This window comes from Bufo bufo, chromosome 2 (assembly GCF_905171765.1).
Source record: "Bufo bufo chromosome 2, aBufBuf1.1, whole genome shotgun sequence".
In the NCBI taxonomy this organism is placed as follows: Eukaryota; Metazoa; Chordata; class Amphibia; order Anura; family Bufonidae; genus Bufo; species Bufo bufo.
Genome location: NC_053390.1, coordinates 431,054,535 through 431,075,060, shown reverse-complemented (window position 1 = coordinate 431,075,060; position 20,526 = coordinate 431,054,535). Strand labels below are relative to the sequence as shown.

Here is a 20,526-nt window from a genome sequence, read left to right as displayed (position 1 = left end):
CTGGTTATTTTCCCTTACCCCTAGGGGGATTTGGAGCATGAAGGACAATAGGTAAGATCCCTTTTTTTAGGAATTCTACCATGACAACTTCTTTTCTCCTCTAAAATACATGGTGGAAGAAAGGATCATTTATTGGCTTAATTGTCACTTTTACACAGTCCATAGCATTCTCTAATCACCGTAAGAATGCCGCATAAAGCCAACTTAGTAAGGTTTCTCCTTAGGAAGTTGGGACAAACAGGTTAGCTCTGCCAGTCTAGAGATCAGTGATACCAAAGTCACCATGCATTTTATATATTAGAATAGGTATGGTAGATGGATTTTTAGTATAGGCTTTAGGCACATTTATCCAGCATCTTACCAGATATTTCATCTGGTGATGTTCACAACTTCAGGGACTATTTTTGGTGTATTAATGCACTGAATAAGACACCAATTTTCAATGATCTGTTTTTTCTCAGACCATCAACCACATATTTAAAGTCCATCTTTTGATAAGCTCAACTTCTACATTCATCCAGTTCAACTGTATTTGCATAAATTAAGGGGTCATTAAATTAATGCAAGTTACCTTAAACACAAAGAGTACATACACAGATTTCACATTGGTATTTTCAATGACTTATCCATTGGTGTCTGAGGGAGCAGACAGAATGTCCTCGATTTCTACAATAGCATCTCCATCCTAGCAGCCGCAGGGGACAACATAGCTGTATGTAAGCCTCCCTCCATGTTCAATGGTAGCGGCAACATTTTGACAAAAATGGATGTTTAAGGCAAAATATTATAGTTCTTTAAACCTAAAATATATGGATGCTCCGTTTTGGAGAGTTCTATGCCTTTGAATGTACTCAATTGAATGGATCCTACAAGAAAACAAGTCTTCAACACAAAAGAAAGACCTGCTTTCTTGCCACATGGCTGTGTTTTGAAGAGACAGTTTTACGTGTAGTCTTAAGAAAAAAAAGAAAAGGCGACTTCTATTGAGAATATTTTTTCACTGTTACAAATCTGGCAACATTCATGGAACTCACAAGTGGTCATTGTCATCCACACATTACAGATGTAATGTACAGATGCACAGATTTAGGTAATATCTATTGGTTATGTGCGTATATATTATTAGTCTTTTATTAGATACAGATGGAGTGGACCTGAGATCGTTATGGGAGTGAGCTGTGCTTGTTATTTGACACATTGGTCTAGATTAACTAATGGTACAGATAGTGTAATCTTAGACAGGCCGTGTAAACATGCACCAGATTTATCACAGTGACTCAGGCTAGTTGATAAATTTGATGTATGACTTGGTTGGCTTATTTTTATATCAGAATTGTGGTGCACCTTAGGTCCTCTCCTTTCCCAATGCCAGCCACACGCTTTAGACAGCTGTTCCTCCTAGCCCCCTTTTTTTGCATATACGCTTGGCTTGGACGAGTGTGCTTGTGTTCTCACTGGGTACAGAGGAGTAAGCTTCTGCCAGGCATCTCCATGGGACCAAAAGAATTTGGCATGTTGAAATCCATCTGCGTGATCATACAGAAAAATATGTGTATGGGCCAGCTTTAGCGATATAACTGACAGCTCATACATTCACGCTCCTAGTTTAGGCTTAGACCTATATTGTTATTTCTAGTGATGAGGGAAGTTTTAAAATATTCGATTCAGCTGTTTCGCCGAACTTCGACAAGAAATTCGATTTGTTACGAATTACTTTGTAACGAATTGCATTTGGAGCAGGCATAATGATGGAGAACGGCAATCGCGCTGCCCCCCGTCATTTGACCCCTCAGATGCTACGTTCAACCCTGATCGCGGCATCTGAAACTCACATTTCATCCATTTGATGATGAGAGAGACAGTCGCGGCCATCAGGATTGAAGAAAACGTGCCAATTCTCGTGCCCACCCAGCTTGATGGTGTCACTGTGCCCACCCAGAGTGATGTCGTGGTGACGTCACACATCAGCACGCGTGAGAATTGGCACATTTCCTCAATCAAGGTGGCCGCGATGGCCTCTCCATGATGAGGTGAGTATGTTTTTTTTTTTACCACCATTTCAGTAAAAATTGATTCGTTACCACAATGCGCCAAGAAATTCGGATTCGTTGCAGATCAAATTTTTCCTGCAATTCAGATCGAATTCTACTTTGTTAATTTTGATTCGCTCAACACTAGTTATTTCCACTGTTCTATTCTGTCATAGGAGCAGAACAACTAAAACAGCAGCAGTACCTCAACTGTCCTATGACAGATAGTTACAGTGCCTGGTGGATCCCACTGATTACAATGGGGGCTTTTGGGTTCACTTTATGTGGTTGTGCTATGTTGTCCAGAATTTTTGAGAGAATTTTAGATGGAGCCTCCAAACAGTGCCTCCACTGCAGATGTGAACGAAGCCTCACTTGCAGTATGTTTTTTTCTTTTATCTAATTTGAGCTCATTCAAAAATGGAAAACAAAATGACATCTGTTTGTGCTAGATTGCATAAGTTTTAATCAAATGATCATAAAGGATTTTATAAAAAAATAGGCTTCAATGAATTTCGGAAGGCTAATAAAGCTGATGGATGCACCTTAACATGACTTCAGCCCAATAGAAATGAACAGAGCTGTGTCATATGTTCATGCCATATAAGCAACTTGAAATAAATTGTAATAAATAATTACATAGGACTTGTCAAATTCAGTTTTTTTTCCTTTTTGGTTTACAAAAAACATACTGCAAAAAAATATGTCTACCCAGCCTTAGCCCTGAGGCTACACTTTAACTTTGTAGTGCATCTTTCTAATATTAACCAGTGGCAGCTGCAGTATACAGAGTCCAAACAATTCTATGCAACCTAAAGGGAACCTGTCACCATGAAAATGCAGTACAATCTGTAGGCAGCATGTTATAGAACAGAAGGAGCTGAGATTGACATATAGTTCAAAATATTCAATATAACTTGTATTTTTTTCATTTAGAGATGATCTGATTCACTCCCGCTAATCAGCTGTTGGAAGGGGTTTCGACTCTCTGGTGAGTGTTGTGTCTTTTTCCTCAACCCTTGACATTATGTCCACGGGTCACATGGCCTTTGTCCAGCTCTGTCCCATTCAAATGAATTGGTTTGAACTGCAAAACCAAACGCAGCAGCTAGGCAATGTACAGTACTGTACTTGGTTTACTATGAGAAGGCTGCAGATGGAGGTGCTGAGAGTCAGACCTCCACCAATCGCCCATCATCAATATTTAAATTCCAGAAAACCCCTTTAATTCCTGTTTATTCTGGGTATAAAAGGCTTATCCAAGACTAATAAAGACCTCCCAGAGTGTCCGACCCACAGTGGTTATCATACTTACCTGGTCCCCATCACTGATTTGCTGTCTGTCACTCACAGGCCAGCTCTTCCTCTCCCTGCAGCGCTGACAAGAACATCCGTCGACGGGGGGGGGGGGGGGGGGGGGGGGGGGTTCATGACTGCTGCGGCCAATCACAGGCCACAGCGGTGATCTGCTTCAATGTGTTACTTGACCAGTTGTCATGAAGAAAGCGGAGCAGGTCATTGCTGTGGCCTGTGATTGGCTGCAGCAGTCACGTGTCCCCCCATCAACGGATATTGTTTTCAACACTGTAGGGAGAGGAAAAGCCGGCCCAGGAGTGATAGACACCAACCCAGCGGCAGGGACCAGTTAAGAATGATCACCACAGTGGGCCGGCTACTCTGGAAGGTCTTTATTAGTCTTATATAACCCTTTTAAAGAGTCCAGTAGATGTGCTATTCAGTGAATCCATGTATAACTGTGCATACAGAGAGAGAGCTGTAAGTCACTACTTAGGAAAGTCCCCTGGATGACCCAGAATAAGTAAGAATTAAAATGAAAAAATGAAAAACAAAAAAACAAACAAATGTGTTATACTGAATATTTTCCAACAAAACAAAATGATCTTTTCATCTCCTCCAGCTGTATAACATGATGCTGGCTGATTGGAGTCAATGGGGCAGGTTCCCTTTAAAGTATTCCTCTGCACTGCAGCTGTGGCTTGAAAAATTGCACTACAGAAAGACAAAGTGTAGAACAAGGGTTTCATACTTGCCACTCAAAAATTCCAGATAACCTTTCCACCATTATTTACAGACTAAGCAGTCATCAGATAAGGATCTTACCAACAGCCTGGTTAAAGGGGATGTTTGGTTGTTAGGGACCAACTGCTTGGGTGCCTGTTCTTGGCAGAGAAGTGACCATGCATGTGCAGTCACCCTCCATTAGAGGCTATGAGAGATATGAAAACAACAGAATGATGGCTTGGAATCATACACATTTCAACAGCCTGTGTTAGCATTGCACTGACAGAATGTAGATGCCTGTATTCTGCTGACAACACCTGCATGACAACAACAGGCTACTGAAATTTCCATGGCCTCAGCAGGCTTTAGGTTCAGCAAAGTAGACAAGTCTGATTATGTCATAATGTAAGGAATTGGTAGTTATAATCAATCAACTAAACTGAAGAGTTAAAGGATAAACTAAATCTGCCACTTACTGCATCACATACAGGTGACTATGAGATCATTGATCCCTGATGACCAAAAGAGTGACATGCACACCGTTGGTTCATCAACCTTCATGCTGGAACTGATGCCTGAAAACAGTGCTGTCCAAGCCCCTGACTCCTACAAGTGTCAAAGTGTATTTAAGCATCTGACTCCAGCATTAATTCTGGGAACCACTTCATAACACATATGAATAGTTCAGCCCACATAACATGTGATTAGCTGCCAAGCCAACAAAGACACAGACCTTTATTAACTCATTCTGTGCTGCGAGGACATAAAACAGTATCTGCAGAACCAATATTGCTTACACCCTCCTATGGACGTCCACCTTGATTCCCAGTCTACTGGTCTTTAGTGCATCAGTACCCCCAAACCATTTCGGCCCAGCTAGTGCCAGAAAGCTTTGTGCAATTTGTCCATATTTCGCTTTTTTGGGATAAAAAAAAGAAAAGAAAAAGAAATGATTTGATGATTCATTAATAGGAAAAAAAATTGTAGGAGGATTGACATTACCAGAAGCATTTACTGATAAAATCTTGAGATTTGATAAAGATGAGTAATCTCATCAGACATGAAATAAAAAGCCTATTTATACTGACATAATAATTTTGTAGCTAGACACTGTAACCATGGCAATAGTGACGAATACCAAAATTTAGATATTCACTGGTATGACAAAATAAATGTGAAGAGGAGGAAGTACTGATCCATACTCTTTTCCTCTGACTCCATACATGTAAAATAAATTATCTCAATAGGAGTCAGTGAAGACAGTGCATCTCTTGGGACCACCAAGTACACACATTTTCACATGCACACACACACACACACACACACACACACACACCAGTCAACATGTTGTAGCTTTCACCCCTTACCATACATTGGTTATGAGCATTATCGTAACACAACCATTTAGATACAGTGTGGTAGTCCTTGTGTAATATGTCCCTGTCCCGTTTTGCAGGTATCAATGATTGTCAGTGCAGATCATGGAGCAAAAAGGTCTCTGTACAGAAGTCTAGGTGATGCTATGTGGTGGTTGTGCTGCTGCTGCTGCACATTTCAGTAGCAGGGTAAATTTCGTCATATGGAGGGGGTTGCTCATTTGGTAGCGGGTAACAGTAAGGGTATGATGGATTTAAATCGGGGTCCATTGGGGAATAACCAGGGAGCTCTAAAGAGGGATGGCCACCACAATGTACTTCCACCCCTGCTTCATCAAATAAGTGGAACACCCCAACATTGATATAGGATACAGTTTGGAAAGAGAAATCCCCAGGAGAGTAGTCATGCTCTTCATTAGAGAAAATGGAGCCCCTGTGCTGCCTTTGGAAGCGCCTTCCCCCACATCTCCTTCGTCTCCTGCGCCGCTGCTGGGAGGATTTGTAGTTTTTTACGAGCAACAAGTTGATGAGCCCCAACAGACACTCCAGGGAGTTAAAAATGGTGGAAATGACCAAACCCCGCTGGTAATCCTTTAGTTTCTGGCACTTGGTGGTACTGCTGCTTTCTCCAGGTTGTTGCAGGCAAAAGTGTGAGTACTTCCGCTCCACAAGTGACACAGTATCCCCATCTATAACTGCTCCAGCAAAGGCGCTCAACACTCCCAACATGAAAACCAGCACGCCGAGGAGGAGGAAGTTCTGGCTGCCAGGTTTACTCTCCCCTGATGCATCCTCTCGGCAGCAAAGCAAGGCAGAACCCAACAGAGAAAGACCGGCTGAGAGCAATAACCCGGAGTAAAAGGCGCCAGCGGCTGTACCCAGGCGGAAAGGCTCACCCTTTAGCTCAGATCCCAAAGAGAAGCACTTGAGGCCCACGGCAGCAGCACTCAGGGCGCAGGCGAGCAAGAAGCAGCTGGACAGCGCAGCGCAGGCTCCCCGGACACCCCACTTCATCCTCTGCGCTGGCCTCTCTTCCTCCAGCACCCCCTCCTCTCCTTCTCCTCTTCCTCCTCCTCCTCCTGTGCTCCGGCCGGCTCTCTATCCTCATCCTCCCGTGTCCTCCTCCCCAGCTGCCCTTTCCAGGAAGGAGGTGGTGGGGTCTTGAGAGGACATGCTTTAGGGAGAGAGCTTGTAGAGCTGCATGCACCAAGGCTCAGCCCGCGTATCTTGGGTTGCCGAGTCCAGTCAGCAGCAACAGCAGTTGTGGTATCATGCAGCAGCACGGATTTCTCTCACTGCACCTTCTCTGCCTCTGCACATTGCATTATCTCATTGCTCTTAGAAGAGAATTAAATATTGATGTGCGAGAGGGGGGAATACAGGCAATGTGCAAAGGAATAGACAAGCCTGTCAAGACTTTACACCAGCCAGCTCTGCTGCACGCCAGTCCGCTTTAGACTAGGAAGAAAAGAAAAAAAACAATCACTTAGCAGTTGATGTCATGAAGCCCACACTGAGCTGACTCCCTCCCCCAGAATTTCTATCTTTAACCTGCATATCTTCAAAGCAGGGAAGAGGTTAATGGTGCAAGAGGCTAGTTGTATGAAGAGAAGCTGCTTCATTGTGTAAATGCTGCATTGTGACAGAAGAACAAAAAATAGGGAACCTGAGGACCTCAATGCTCATCTCAAATCACTGCTTGGCACTGCTAGAACTCATAAGTTAATTGCTATTTTCCCCTATTGACAGCATTTAGTTTTCAATGACATGCAGTGCTGCAAACATACTTAAAAAGACATTCTTTTAATCCTCTAATTGCCACATAAACATTTTGCATAGCGGTGTGATACATTTTGGGGTAAAACACTGCTATATACAGTATACCGCTTATTCCACTGTTTAAAGTTTTGCATTCTAAGTCAGTACATGACAGTAATAATCTGTTCTACAGAACGGGGACAGAATGTTAAGTTTACAAGCCCAAGGCAAATACTGTACCAGAGAGTGGCATTTGTTAAATAACAGGATTGTAAAATGGATTGCTGTGCGAAACAACGGGTCTGCTACTGGGGACATACTGTAATAATACACAATGGTACTGTAATCAGGAATGAAAATGCTGATATGTAAAAATTACAAAAATAAATATCCAGCGGTGCTAATGAAGTAAGAAAGTTGCAGTTCAGAAACAGTCATAGATTCGTCTACCTCTGGGTATCAATGCTGGTCAGAGATCCAAGTACTCAAAGGTAAAACACCATGCTACCACACCAGGATGTTGTAGTGCTTTCAAATGCTGTCTCTGGATCTAGCGGGCCTTTCCATGATCACCTCCAATCTCTACGCAGGATCTCTGTACAGAAGCATCTGATTTAATACACACAACCGGTTCCATCTTGGTGCTAGAAAAGATGTCCTTACATAGTGCATTACTATTAACAACACTTAACTACAAAGGACATTTATTTTCCATACTCATGAACAGAAATTTAAAACTAGTTCTTCATAAAAAGCCCAACCCTGGGTTTCGCTGTGTTGGCTTTTTCCAGGGCAAATATGTGACAGTGACAGGAAATGTGAGGATTCCTCTCAAAATGTGTACTAATATCTCTTCAAGGGAAAGATGGATGAGATTAAGGAATCCTGTAAAGCTAAGTATCCCTAGCAAAGAGCAATTTGCTTTGGGCTTTGGTAAGTCCTGTTTTCGGGCATGGAATTTTATAGATTGATGGGCAGGTTGGTAGTGGGGCCTATCATTCCCTTCCTGGCCAGTACACAGTCCATCTAATTACTAAGCTATTAAGGTTCAAAGACTGCATGGACAGGCAGATTTTCCAGTTTAGCAATTTCACAGATCTTACAGTTCTTTCTGCTGCAAAGGTAGTTTGCAATAGGCTATAATCTTTCTCTAATGCAATTTTCCTCACTCTGCACTTTTCTATCCCCCCCCACACTTAAAGGGGCTGGCCACTTTCTGGTCACTGTTCATCAATGTGTTTGTAAGATGATTATATGGCAGTTACTAATATAGTCTTTGTTGATAATCTGCACCATTTTCTATATTTCATAAGGTATTCTCCCTTGTTTGCCAAGTGTTTTCTGCTGTCCACATGGAGGTCCTGTCCATAGCAAAGAGGGACTTTATTTATAACACGTAAGAGGCCTTATCTTTGTCTCCATTATCCATCAGTCTTGTCTTGCACCCAGCAAATCATACAACATCAAGGGCACCCCAACCAACCGCAGACAGGAGCCACAATACCAGGGTGTACTCTAAAGGAAGAAAGGGTATACCCTCCAGGAACTGCCCAGCCCTAGGGAGCGCAAGAGTGGCAATTGCCACTGTGATCTGTGAGTACTACCACCCTCAGAACCCACAACTACAAATCCCATCCTACACTCACTCCTCCTGGGTCACTGCAAATACGGTACAGTGCAGTATTTTACAGAAAATATTATTAGGACTGCATGGACATTTTAGAATTAATGTGTCAAACAATAAAAAGACTTCAGATCAGTCTATGCTATGTATATACTGTATATATTTTTGATTTTTAGGTTTGTTGTAGAAACTATAAGTAGGCCTTAGTTTAAGGCTATAAGTAGTTTCAGGTTAGGTTTTGATTTATAAGTAGTCTTAGGTTAGGAGAAAAACATGTTAAATCAAGAAATAAAGATGTACAAATGTATTACTTTCTTCTTAGGACCTATGACTTTCCTGTGACCTATCATGTGTTTTTTTTTATTTTAAATCATTGTATTTTCTAGCATATATCAGTAGTATATGTGCTGCCGCAGGATCAGCACTTTAGTGTAGCAGGAATAATGGGGTATACACATAGCAGAAAGATGAGAAAAAGAATAAAGGTACATGGATATTCAAAAAAAAGATGTTACTAAGGCTACTCTCACACTCGCGTTTGGTGCGGAACTGGTGGATCTGCACAGACGGATCCGTTCAGATAATACAACTGTCTGCTTCCGTTCAGAACGGATCCGTTTGTATTATCTTTAACATAGCCAAGACGGATCCGTCTTGAACACCATTGAAAGTCAATGGGGGACGGATCCGCTTTCTATTGTGCCCAGGCTCGGACTGGCCCACAGGTCTACAGGGGAATCCCCCGTTGGGCCCCTGAGCAAGGTGGGCCCCTAGTCTCCCACCCCCTGCACAAGTGGCACATAACACATTAGATTTAGTACACTACATACATATATTCAATGTACAGCACCTCAACCAGCTTATGTTCATATAAAAAACTTGTTAGATTATTTATTATATTTGAATGTATCCGTACGGTGGGCCCCCAAAATAAATTTTACTGGTGGTCCCTAGGTACCCCAGTCCGACACTGATTGTGCCATATTGTGTCATAGAAAACTATTGACTTACATTTGTGTCAGAACAGAATCGTTTGGCTCAGTTGCAAGCAGCGTTTTGGTGTCCGCCTCCAAAGCGGAATGGAGACGGAACGGAGGCAAACTGAGGCAAACTGATGCATTCTGAGCGGATCCTTTGCCATTCAGAATCTATTAGGGCAAAACTGATCCGTTGCCCTGAACGTATCTCACAAACGGAAAGCCAAAACGCCAGCCTTATTCAGGAAGACACAGAAGGAAGATTGCAATGGACAAAATCATGATGGATATGATCATGTTCCCCTTACCCAGAAATGAAAGTATGAGGAACTTTTGAAAGATGTTAGTGGAAGTTATATTAACTGGAGTGAACATGGGTCTGTGTTCTCCAGGTTATCAGCAACCTTATCAGTTCTTCTATACATATGATATTATTTCATGCACTTACCTATTTCACCCTAGTGGGCGATATGGAGAATCTCCAGAGTTTTGGCTGAATTAATATACCCATCAGAAAGTGCCTAATGATTCCATTCCTAATTAAAGAAAATGTTCCTGAAACCATAGAAAGCGAAATCAATCTCAGGGCTATTTTTCACTCATGAATTACAGATAAAAGTATAAATGAGGATTATGGTGTCCTCAAGAGTATGAACTTTAAGACAAGCCCACCAAATTTGAAGCATAGGGTCAGATGCATTGAAGCATCTCCAGCATTGTGCAAGAACTGTAGGAAACATTTGATGTAGCCATGTAGTTTCCTGTACTATCTGGCGAACATGTTAAAGTTAGTCTCCTGCATTCCTCTATTCACTGTGAAGTGCTCTCTGCTTTGAGCTGCTTCCCAGCCCCGTCCAGACTCAAACATATATTCTAAGCATATGCCACCCAAAAATCCTTAAAGGGGTATTCCCATGTAGAAAATTGATAGCATATCACTAGAATATACCAGCAATGTCAGATAGGTGCTGTCACAACCAGACAGCTGAGAAGCTCTGACAGGAGCCTTCCAGATCCTCCTCCTTGAGTTTCTTTGTTTTGGTTTCAGTTCCTCATCTCGTTAGTCTATCTCAGCTGTCATGCAGTTGGACTGATTGCTTCCCTTTAAGTTCCTCCCCATAATGCAGTAGTTGTGCGGCTTATACAACTTCCTGGAGTGTGTGTGCATGCTGTTCCTATTTCCCAGTCCTCTGCAAGATAAGTGCTGTTCCCTTTATTTGTGATTTTCTGTCTGCTGGATCTCAGGAGGACCCTGACTCCCTCCGTGTCTAGTGTAGGGAGCGGTGGTCGTGTCCCCTCACTATTGTAGGGTCTTCAGGTATTAGATAGCCGAGGTACGTGGATATGCGCCCTTCCACCTTTGGGGTGTGTTCGCATAGGCTGAGCAGTCAGGGAGTGGCAGGTCTCATGCAGGGGTCTCCCTTTTGTTCCTTAGTTGTGGATCCAGTGAGTCATTTATTATATTGCATTGTCTTGTTTCCTGTACACCATCCGTGACATTATAAGCCGCCAAAACCGTCTCAAGCATGGATCTGGTTTCACTTTTGGCTGAACGCTTCCAGGGTCTTTCATTGGAGGTAGCTGATCTCCGTAAGACTTTTTCTCAGTTTCAAGTGACCGGTTCAGCTTGCGTTCATGGAGTTTGTTCTGAGCCTAAGATCTCGCTCCCGGATACGTTCTCCGGGGGTAGTGAGGTATTTTGTGCGTTTAGAGAGCTTGCAAACCTCATTTTCGCCTTCTTCCCCCATTCCTCTGGTGATGAGGAACGGAGGGTGGGGATCATTATATCGCTGCTCAGGGGTAACGCTCAGTCCTGGGCCTTTTCGCTGCCGGAGGGGGCACAGCCCCTCCGTTCAGTGGATGAATTCTTTTTAGCCCTGGGTCAGATATATGATGATCCGGATCGTATTGCTCTGGCTGAGTCTAGACTACGTCTGTTATGCCAGGGTAAACAATCCACAGAGATATACTGCTCAGAATTTCGGAGATGGGCAGCTGATACTGGTTGGAATGATGCTGCACTCCGAAGTCAATTTTGCCATGGTCTTTCAGAGAGGATTGAAGGATGCATTTGCCTTTCATGAGAGACCTACGTCCTTGGATTCTGCTATGTCTCAGGCCGTTCGTATTGACAGGCATCTTAAGAGAGAGAGGGAGAGATCTCTCCTTCCTGTCCATACTCAGTCCCGGGACAGTGCAGTGGTCCATTCTGTGCACAGGGGCCTCAGTCGCTGTCAGCCCCTTCTGAGCAGGAGCCCATGCAGCTGGGGTTGATTGCCTCTGACAATAGAGGATTCAGCCCGCATGGGAGGGTTTGTTTTTTGTTGTGGAGGTATAAATCATTTGGCAAATGTTTGTCCCTCTAGGAGATTCAGGCAGCATCTTCTGGGAGTAATAAAGAAACAAAAATTTAAAAATCTTTTAAAAATGTTCCGTCTGTTACTATTGGCAGGGTGAGGCGGAAATTGAAGGTTTTCCGTTTGCTTGTAGTTCCCGTTTTGTCCTGCCTGCTAGGGTGGCGCTAGAGAGCAAGAGCATTTTTTGTGAGATTTTTGTGGATAGTGGAGCAGCTGTCAATCTCATTGATAATCAATTTGCAATAACTCATGGTTTCCAGGTATGCACTTTGGGAAAGGATATTCTGTTTTTTGCTATTGATTTCCGCTCCACTTTCTCAGAAATCATTAAAGGGCATAGTTCACAATATCCGTTTAATTGTGAGTGATGCTCATGTTGAGGATGTGTCATGTTTCGTCCTTAGCGGTTTGCCTAATCCTCTAGTGTTGGGGCTACCCTGGCTCACTAAACATAACCCCACCATTGATTGGCAAGCGAGGCAAACAAATGGTTGGAGTGACTTTTGCAGAGAGAATTGCCTCATGACATCTGTTTCTGAGGTTTCTACTAAGACTGTACCACCTTTCCTCTCTGAATTTTCGGATGTCTTCTCTGAGAGTGGAGTTCAGGACTTGCCTCCGCACAGGGAGTACGCTTGCCCTATTAATCTCATCCCAGGCGCCAAGCTGCCTAAATCTCGTTTATACAATCTTTCCCAACCTGAGAGGGTCGCTATGCGTGCTTATATCTCTGAGAGTCTGAGAAAAGGACACATACGACCCTCGAAGTCACCTGTTGCCGCTGGTTTTTTCTTTGTTAAGAAAAAAGATGGTTCTTTAAGACCTTGTCTGGATTTCAGGGAGCTGAACAGTATCACTATTCGTGACCCTTATCCGCTTCCTCTGATCCCGGACCTGTTTAACCAGGTTGTTGGGGCTAAAGTCTTTTCCAAATTAGACCTAAGAGGGGCATACAACTTGGTCAGGGTCAGAGAAGGAGACGAATGGAAGACGGCTTTCAATACTCCTGAGGGCCATTTTGAGAATTTGGTTATGCCTTTTGGTTTGATGAATGCCCCAGCCGTTTTTCAGCATTTCGTGAACAGCATTTTTTATCATTTAATGGGAAAATTTGTATTAGTGTATTTGGATGACATTTTGATTTTTTCTCCTGATTTCAAGACTCATAAGGAACACTTACGTCAGGTCTTGCTCATCCTGCGGGAGAATAAATTATACGCGAAACTGGAAAAATGTGTGTTTGCGGTTTCAGAAATTCAATTTCTGGGGTTTCTTCTCTCCGCTTCTGGTTTTCGCATGGACCCCGAGAAGGTCCGCGCTGTGCTTGAGTGGGAGCTTCCTGAGAATCAGAAGGCGCTGATGCGTTTTTTGGGCTTTGCCAATTATTACAGGAAATTTATTTTGAATTATTCCTCTGTTGTTAAACCACTCACTGATATGACCAGAAAGGGGGTAGATTTTTCTTCCTGGTCGGTAGAGGCGCGTAAGGCCTTTTCTAATATCAAGGAGAGTTTTGCTTCCGCTCCCATCCTGGTACAACCTGATATTTCGTTACCCTTTATAGTTGAGGTTGATGCTTCTGAGGTAGGGGTGGGTGCGGTCTTGTCTCAGGGTTCCTCTCCTGCCAAATGGCAACCATGTGCCTTTTTCTCGAAGAAACTCTCCTCCGCAGAGAGAAATTATGATGTGGGAGATAGGGAATTGTTGGCCATCAAGTTGGCTTTTGAGGAATGGCGCCATTGGCTAGAGGGAGCCAGACACCCTATTACCGTGTTTACTGACCATAAAAATCTGGCCTACTTGGAGTCAGCCAAGCGTCTGAACCCGAGACAGGCCAGATGGTCTTTGTTCTTTTCAAGGTTTAATTTTGTTGTCACGTTCCGCCCTGGGGTTAAGAATGTGAAGGCAGATGCCCTGTCACGTTGTTTTCCGGGAGGTGGGAATTTTGAATACCCGGGTCCCATTTTGGCTGAAGGTGTGGTGGTCTCTGCTCTTTTTCCTGAATTGGAGGCAGAGGTGCAGGCAGCCCAGTCAGAGGCTCCTGATCTTTGTCCTCCTGGGAGGTTGTTTGTGCCTCTCGCTTTGAGACACAAGATTTTTAAGGAACACCACGATACGGTCCTTGCTGGGCACCCGGGGGCAAGAGCCACACTGGATCTCATCGCTCTGAGATTCTGGTGGCCTGCGCTTCGTAAGTCGGTTGAGGGTTTTGTGGCAGCTTGCGAGACTTGCGCTCGTGCCAAAGTCCCTCATTCACGGCCATCAGGTCCTCTCCTTCCCTTACCCATTCCTTCCAGTCCTTGGACACATCTGTCCATGGACTTCATAACGGACTTGCCTCGTTCCTCGGGGAAGACTGTGATTCTGGTGGTGGTGGACCATTTTAGCAAAATGGTGCATTTCATCCCTTTTCCTGGTTTGCCCAATGCTAAGACGCTGGCGCAGGCATTTATTGACCACATTGTCAAATTGCATGGTATTCCTTCAGACATAGTCTCTGATAGGGGCAAGCAGTTTGTTTCCAGATTCTGGAAGGCTTTCTGTTCTCGCTTGGGGGTTCGGTTGTCATTCTCTTCTGCTTTCCACCCGCAGTCGAATGGCCAGACAGAGCGCGTCAATCAGAATCTGGAGACATATCTCCGCTATTTTGTGGCGGAGAATCAGGAGGATTGGTGTTCTTTTTTGTCCCTTGCTGAGTTTGCTTTAAATAACCGTCGTCAGGAGTCCTCTGATAAGTCACCATTTTTTGGTGCATATGGGTTTCATCCGCAGTTTGGGACTTTCTCGGGAGAGGGGTCTTCTGGTTTACCAGATGAGGACAGATTCTCCTCGTCTTAGTCATCTATTTGGCAAAAGATTCAGGATAATCTAAAGAGCATGAGTGAGAGATATAAGCGTGTGGCAGATAAGAGACGTGTGCCTGGTCCGGACCTGAATGTTGGTGATCTGGTGTGGTTGTCTACCAAAAATATCAAATTGAAGGTTCCCTCCTGGAAGTTGGGTCCTAGGTTTATTGGGCCTTACAAGATCCTGTCTGTCATCAATCCTGTTGCCTACCGTCTTGATCTTCCTCAGACTTGGAAGATCCATAATGTTTTCCATAAGTCCTTATTGAAACCTTATGTTCAACCTATTGTACCCTCGCCTTTGCCTCCTCCTCCGATTATGGTTGATGGAAATCTTGAATTTCAGGTCTCTAGGATTGTGGATTCTCGTCTTGTCCGTGGTTCCCTCCAGTACCTCGTTCATTGGGAGGGTTATGGTCCTGAGGAGAGGATGTAGGTCCCAGTGATGGACATTAAGGCCACTCATCTCATCAGGGCTTTCCATAGGTCCCATCCTGAGAAGGTGGGCTCTGAGTGTCCGGAGTCCACTCGTAGAGGGAGGGGTACTGTCACAACCAGACAGCTGAGAAGCTCTGAAAGGAGCCTTCCAGATCCTCCTCCTTGAGTTTCTTTGTTTTGGTTTCAGTTCCTCATCTCGTTAGTCTATCTCAGCTGTCATGCAGTTGGACTGATTGCTTCCCTTTAAGTTCCTCCCTATAATGCAGTAGTGTGCGGCTTATACAACTTCCTGGAGTGTGTGTGCATGCTGTTCCTATTTCCCAGTCCTCTGCAAGATAAGTGCTGTTCCTTTATTTGTGATTTTCTGTCTGCTGGATCTCAGGAGACCCTGACTCCCTCCGTGTCTAGTGTAGGGAGCCGGTGGTCGTGTCCCCTCACTATTGTAGGGTCTTCAGGTATTAGATAGCCGAGGTACGTGGATATGTGCCCATCCACCTTTGGGGTGTTCGCATAGGCTGAGCAGTCAGGAAGAGTGGCAGGTCTCATGCAGGGGTCTCCCTTTTGTTCCTTAGTTGTGGATCCAGTGAGTCATTGATTATATTGCATTGTCTTGTTTCCTGTGCACCATCCGTGACAGGTGCAGGTCCCATGTCTGAGACCTACTCCTATGTCCAGAATGGGACCTTCAAAGGGAACAGGGAGTAGCTGCACATGTGTGGCCACCCTCTGTTCACCGCTATGGGAGTTCCAAAAATAGCCAAGCCAGCTTGGCTATTTCTAGCAGTCAAATAATAGTGAATGGAGAGGTGGCCACGTTTTAGCGGTGTGCTCTCCATTCACCGCTATGGGACTTTGGAAAATAGCTGAGTGTACTTATTCTGCCACAATGTATGTGAGAGAAGTCTCTTATGAGTGTGAATGCCAATCTCTTGTTCAAATGTTCCTCAGTGTGGGTATACTCTCATCTCAGTATTTCCTCTATGGCCACACAAATCCACTTGTTGATCCAATTTGTTTGATTATATGTATATACATATATATATATACATATATATATATATATATACACTCACCTAAAGAATTATTAGGAACACCTGTTCTATTTCTCATTAATGCAATTATCTAGTCAACCAATAACATGGCAGTTGCTTCAATGCATTTAGGGGGGTGGTCCTGGTCAAGACAATCTCCTGAACTCCAAACTGAATGTCAGAATGGGAAAGAAAGGTGATTTAAGCAATTTTGAGCGTGGCATGGTTGTTGGTGCCAGACGGGCCGGTCTGAGTATTTCACAATCTGCTCAGTTACTGTGATTTTCACGCACAACCATTTCTAGGGTTTACAAAGAATGGTGTGAAAAGGGAAAAACATCCAGTATGCGGCAGTCCTGTGGGCAAAAATGCCTTGTGGATGCTAGAGGTCAGAGGAGAATGGGCCGACTGATTCAAGCTGATAGAAGAGCAACGTTGACTGAAATAACCACTCGTTACAACCGAGGTATGCAGCAAAGCATTTGTGAAGCCACAACACGCACCTGTTCTATTCTGACCAGGACCACACCCCTAAATGCATTGAATCAACTGCCATGTGATTGGTTGACTAGATAATTTCATTAATGAGAAATAGAACAGGTGTTCCTAATAATTCTTTAGGTGAGTGTAGATCTATGTGCTTTTGACTCATTATAAAAGTATAGTATAAGTATATTGCATCCCTCTGTGTATCACACCTATCGATAGCACACCTATACCGGTCCTTAAAAGGACTTTTGTGGCCCTATTAGCTAGTGTTTGGTGTCCCTAACAGTCTGTCCCTGCTCCACACAGCAACCTCTCCCTACACTGGTAAAAGATTGAATGTAAAATGGCGGCCAGATTGGGTTTATTTATAAGGTAGGGGGTATGTCCATGTGCTGAAACATCTCAAATGGCTGTCCTGTACCACCTGATGGATGTGTCATGGGTCAAAGTTCTTCACAATGTAAAAGAATATGGCGGGCGCGAATATCTCCATATGTTTGCATGTTCAGCGAATCACAAACACGCAAAGTTCACCGCGAAATATCCGCCAGGCGAACTGCAAGGCCATCTCTCTCTCTCTATATATACAGTACAGACCAAAAGTTTGGACACACCTTCTCATTCAAAGAGTTTTCTTTATTTTCATGACTATGAAAATTGTAGATTCACACTGAAGGCATCAAAACTATGAATTAACATATGTGGAATTATATACATAACAAACAAGTGTGAAAAAACTGAAAATATGTCATATTCTAGATTCTTCAAAGTAGCCACCTTTTGCTTTGATTACTGCTTTGCACACTCTTGGCATTCTCTTGATGAGCTTCAAGAGGTAGTCCCCTGAAATGGTTTTCACTTCACAGGTGTGTCCTGTCAGGTTTAATAAGTGGGATTTCTTGCCTTATAAATGGCTTTGGGACCATCAGTGGCGTTGAGGAGAAGTCAGGTGGATACACAGCTGATAGTCCTACTGAATAGACTGCTAGAATTTTTTATTATGGCAAGAAAAAAGCAGCTAAGTAAAGAAAAACGAGTGACCATCATTACTTTAAGAAATGAAGGTCAGTCAATCAGCCGAAAAATTGGGAAAACTTTGAAAGTAAGGGCTATTTGACCATAAAGGAGAGTGATGGGGTGCTGCGCCAGATGACCTGGCCTCCACAGTCACCGGACCTGAACCCAATCGAGATGGTTTGGGGTGAGCTGTCTAATCCAGGGCCAACAAGTGCTAAGCATCTCTGGGAACTCCTTCAAGACTGTTGGAAGACCATTTCAGGGGACTACCTCTTGAAGCTCATCAAGAGAATGCCAAGAGTGTGCAAAGCAGTAATCAAAGCAAAAGGTGGCTACTTTGAAGAACCTAGAATATGACATATTTTCATTTGTTTCACACTTGTTTGTTATGTATATAATTCCACATATGTTAATTTATAGTTTTGATGCCTTCATAGTCATGAAAATAAAGAAAACTCTTTGAATGAGAAGGTGTGTCCAAACTTTTGGTCTGTACTGTATATATATATATATTTGTGGTCAAGGCTCCGGGGGGAGTGTTGGGAAGAGGGTGTGCACTGGACACGGTAGGACCTAACTTGGCTAGTGGTGTGCCTTTAGCCACATGACGCGGGTAGCCAAAAAAGGGGGCTAACCCAGGGAGTCTGAGCTGAGTGAAGCTGGAAAAGAGGGTGGGCCGGGTGGGGCACTGCGTGATGCCGACACCAGAGGGAGGGCGTGTGCCGGCTAAATACCCTATGCCCCTCCCACAAATGCAGGCTGGGAATTCCCAGCCTGCTATACTTGTGGTCAAGGCTCCGGGGGGAGTGTTGGGAAGAGGGTGTGCACTGGACACGGTAGGACCTAACTTGGCTAGTGGTGTGCCTTTAGCCACGTGACGCGGGTAGCCAAAAAAGGGGGCAAAACATGAATTTTAGGCAGTTTATTATTTGGAGATTTACAAAACCAGACTGGAAAAAGCTTTGGCAATCTCGACCCGTGGATGAGGGATGTAACGGGAAAAACAGGAAGATTGCCATCGTCCCATCTTCCGTATGACGTGAGTGGGGACGCCATGTTTGGAGGCTGCCGATGCGGCCCCGATTCGGAAGGAGTGTCCGGAAATGGAAGCAGCGTGGAACCCCAGACCCGAAGCTATGGAACGAATGTGCCTGATGAACTGCGCGGATGTCAGTGACAGCACGGGAAAAGGCAGTAGGGGGCTATCGGGAGTTCTGTCATGGAGAGTGGAGAGCAGCTGATTGAACACGGACACTGGGCACCAAGGATTGAACGACTGAAAGTATTCGATCTGTACCGGTGGACCGACTTGGGAGGTTTTGGAGGAAGGAAGAGAGAAGGTGAAGTGGTCTAAACTATGGTGGAGCTGACTGATGACTGGCCCTGGATTCCGGGCTGAGGTGCAGCAGAATTCCCCCGGCCTGAGAAACCCATAGAAGCTGAGGTAGAGAGCTGCTTTGAGGATCAAACTTCTAAAAGGGCCAAAGGGATTACCATCTAGGGCGGCAGAAATTTTTTGGAATAATTCCCCTGTGACTGGTTGTCTGGTGGGAAGGGCAGGGGAAGAGAGCTTCTGAATGCCCCTCAAAACCGCCTTGACCGCCTGGGAGGAAAAGAAGGAGGTATGACTAGGATGACTGATCATGTGGTGGTGCTGGATGCCCGCTAAATAAAGTCTGATGGTGTTGTGGGACAGATGGAGCTCCTTGTGGCAGTACGCCAGGAAGGCCAGGACAAAGGAGACTCTGTCCCTGTCCCCCCTGGGGTGAAGGTGGGCAAACCGCCTGAAGGTGTTCCACCCTGTTAAATAGTTCCGGGCAGAATTAGCCGAGAGAGACTCGCGGATGAGACCGTGGGCTGCGGAAACGTACTCCTCTAGTCCATGATCAGGGCTTCGAACCCCGGAGGGTTGATCCCGACTCTCCGAGCTCCCGGCATGACCTGGAAAAACAAATCAAAGTTTAAACGGGACAGAGCATCAGCTGCGGTATTTTTCCTGCCCTCTATGTGCCTGCAAATGATGCGGAAGTTGCTTTGCAGGGACAGCCAGGTGAGCCTGCGAACCAAGCGCATGACCTTGGGGGAGCTGGACCTACCCCTGGCGAGGATGTCAACAACCGCCTGGTTGTCAGTCATGAAGCACACTGGCCTGTTACTCCACGATTGACCCCAGACAAGAGCGGCTGTGACGATGGGGTAGACCTCGAGCAGGGGGGAAGACCTGGCAGCCTCCTGGTCTGAGGAGACCTGCGCGGGCCAAGGACCCGCAAACCATTGATCCCCGCAGATGGCCCCGAAACCGAGGGAAGCAGCAGCATCGGAGAATACCAAGGGAGAGGCCTCGTTCCACTGAGGAACGAAGAGGGAGATGCCATTCCAGCTGGACAAGAACAAAGACCACATGGCCAGATCCGCCAGCGCGTCGCGCCCGAGGTGGATGAGGGCATGCTGATCTGAGGCTGCTGGGAGGAGTCTGAGTAGGCCGGCGGTGAAAGACCTGCCCTGGGGCATGATCCTGGCGGCAAAGTTGAAAGACCCCAATAAAGACTGGAGTTCCAACT

At 44.8% G+C, this 20,526-nt stretch overlaps 1 protein-coding gene across 1 annotated transcript; it reads right to left on the bottom strand.

The window, feature by feature from the left end:
* Positions 1 to 5,572: 5,572 nt before the first annotated feature.
* Positions 5,573 to 6,442, bottom strand: TMEM271 (transmembrane protein 271). The gene has a single exon (XM_040420360.1). It carries the CDS (start codon positions 6,440 to 6,442, stop codon positions 5,573 to 5,575), a length of 870 nt encoding a protein of 289 aa, XP_040276294.1.
* Between the last annotated feature and the right edge of the window lie 14,084 nt (positions 6,443 to 20,526).